This window comes from Epinephelus moara, chromosome 14 (assembly GCF_006386435.1).
Source record: "Epinephelus moara isolate mb chromosome 14, YSFRI_EMoa_1.0, whole genome shotgun sequence".
Lineage (NCBI taxonomy): Eukaryota > Metazoa > Chordata > Actinopteri > Perciformes > Serranidae > Epinephelus > Epinephelus moara.
Genome location: NC_065519.1, coordinates 31042046 through 31044066, shown reverse-complemented (window position 1 = coordinate 31044066; position 2021 = coordinate 31042046). Strand labels below are relative to the sequence as shown.

Sequence of the window (2021 nt, the reverse complement as noted above, 5' to 3'; positions counted from 1 at the left end):
CATGTGTTCATTCATAGTTTTGATGCCTTCAGTGAGAATCTACAATGTAAATAGTCATGAAAATAAAGAAAACGCATTGAATGAGAAGGTGTGTCCAAACTTTTGGCCTGTACTGTATGTTGTCACACAGGACACCAGCTGCAGTCCCCTGGCTGAAAGTCTAGTTTTGTCCAACATTGCAATGGAGTTCGCTGTCTCCACAGTCTCTAAGTGGCCTGAACACTACCTAACCAGAAAGAGTCGGCCATGTTTCAGAGGTGACAGAGGAAGTTTACTGACCTTGGTTTGTTGTGCAGCTCAGCAGTGAGGTCAGACCTGAGGAGAAATGAAGCTGAGGTTGGTTTAAGGTTTACCATGCAGCAAGGTAAAGTAAGTGTTCGGCTCATTATCACTGAAACGAAGCTCAGACAGATGATACTTACAGAGCAGCTGCAGCAGACAGGTTTCCTCCATCCTGTAACTTGGTGAAGTGAGAGGTGTTGACGAGAAGTGTGATCACTTCATGGTCACATAGAACAAAAGCCCCCTCCTTCCTCTGTGAGCGTAGCTGGCAGTGTTGAGGTTTCCTCTCCACACACGCTTTCTTTGTTAAATTCAGTTTTAGAAAAAGACACTGAACCAAAACATGAAGAGAAAAGAGACAGAAACAAAATCAAAATAACAACAGAAACCAGAATCTAATATCATTACCTGTATGATGCGTTCACTGACAGTCAGACAGACTCTGCAGGATGTGTTTGTGGTTTGGTGCTTTAATAAACTGAGGTTAAACGGCTCTTTTGATCAGACTTTGATTTGAGTTTCACAGTAAGATGACTGATTGTTATCTTTAAACTTTCATAAATAGTGTTTCACTTCTGCAGAAACAGGCTGCGTGTCTCTGCAGGTGGGAGGAAGTGAACAGGGGGTGATGTTGTAGCTGCATGTGTGAAAGCTACTCTCTGTTTGAACCACTGTAATGTGGTCGGAAAGAGACACCGTATGACTGCATGCTATCACTCAGCAGAGCGCTGTGGTGATTAAACTGTGCAGCCAGAGACACATTAACAACACACACACACATAGACTGTATAAATAACGGAGGTAGCTGTCCTGTTGTCACCCACTGGTTTGTGGGTTCTGTTTTGAAGCCTGGAGTTAGCCATTTTAGCCGTCACCATCTTGTTTTTCTGGAGCCAGTCGTGACCATATTTGGGGGAGAGGGTGGAGCTGTGGAGGAGCGAGGACACTATCAGCAGACAGTCTGTAACTTACAGCAGCCCGGCCTTCATTATGTGTAACTTTAAACCTTAACTAAATGTAAACAGGTCAGTTATATATAAATTCAGCCCCTGTACAGTCGGACATTTTCACATGGAGGTCTGTGGCAGTGATGTTTAACCATTTTCTAATTCACAGGGACATAAACCTCATCACGTGGGATCAGCCCTGACAACTGTCTACCTGCAGGAGCGTTCCACAGGAGCAAAGTGTTCCTACAAGCAGCTGCTGCCGCTACAGTCCAGGTCTATGACGATGAGCAACTGCTTCATACCAATAATGCTATATTTGAAACTGCTTCCCCTCTGCTACCTTCCTCTCACTGAAATAACTACAGGCTGTGAGTTACCGCACGGTGGCGTGAGAGACGCTGAAGGTACCAGAGTGCATGAAAAGCATTAAAATAGAGCTTGCATCAAAAAAAGAGGCCAAGGATCCCCCTGATCCCCTGATGGACATCGGAGTTAAGCCCCAGATATCCTTAAATCCTAAAACACCCCCTGTGTACATGTGCGGGGCCCCTGACCTCTCCTAAAAAAGCCCACCCTGGATCCAGAGGTGTTAGCCAACTATAGACCAATATCTAATCTTCCCTTTATGTCAAAGATCCTTGAGAAAGTAGTCGCAGACCAGCTGTGTGATTTTCTCCATGATAATAATTTATTTGAGGAATTTCAGTCAGGATTTAGAGTGCATCATAGCACTGAGACAGCACTAGTTAAAATTACAAATGACCTTCTGATTGCTTCAGACAAAGGACT

General features: G+C 44.3%; 1 protein-coding gene across 1 annotated transcript in view; it reads right to left on the bottom strand.

The window, feature by feature from the left end:
- The window catches only part of LOC126401203 (uncharacterized), a 3734-nt gene extending 3211 nt beyond the window's left edge, over positions 1 to 523 (bottom strand). The window contains exons 1-2 of the mRNA XM_050062320.1: positions 423 to 523; positions 280 to 315 (exon numbers count right to left, since the gene is read on the bottom strand). Coding sequence (XP_049918277.1) covers positions 280 to 315; positions 423 to 453 — 67 coding nt within the window. The 5' untranslated portion in view covers positions 454 to 523. The remainder of the gene's footprint in view (positions 1 to 279; positions 316 to 422) is intronic.
- Between the last annotated feature and the right edge of the window lie 1498 nt (positions 524 to 2021).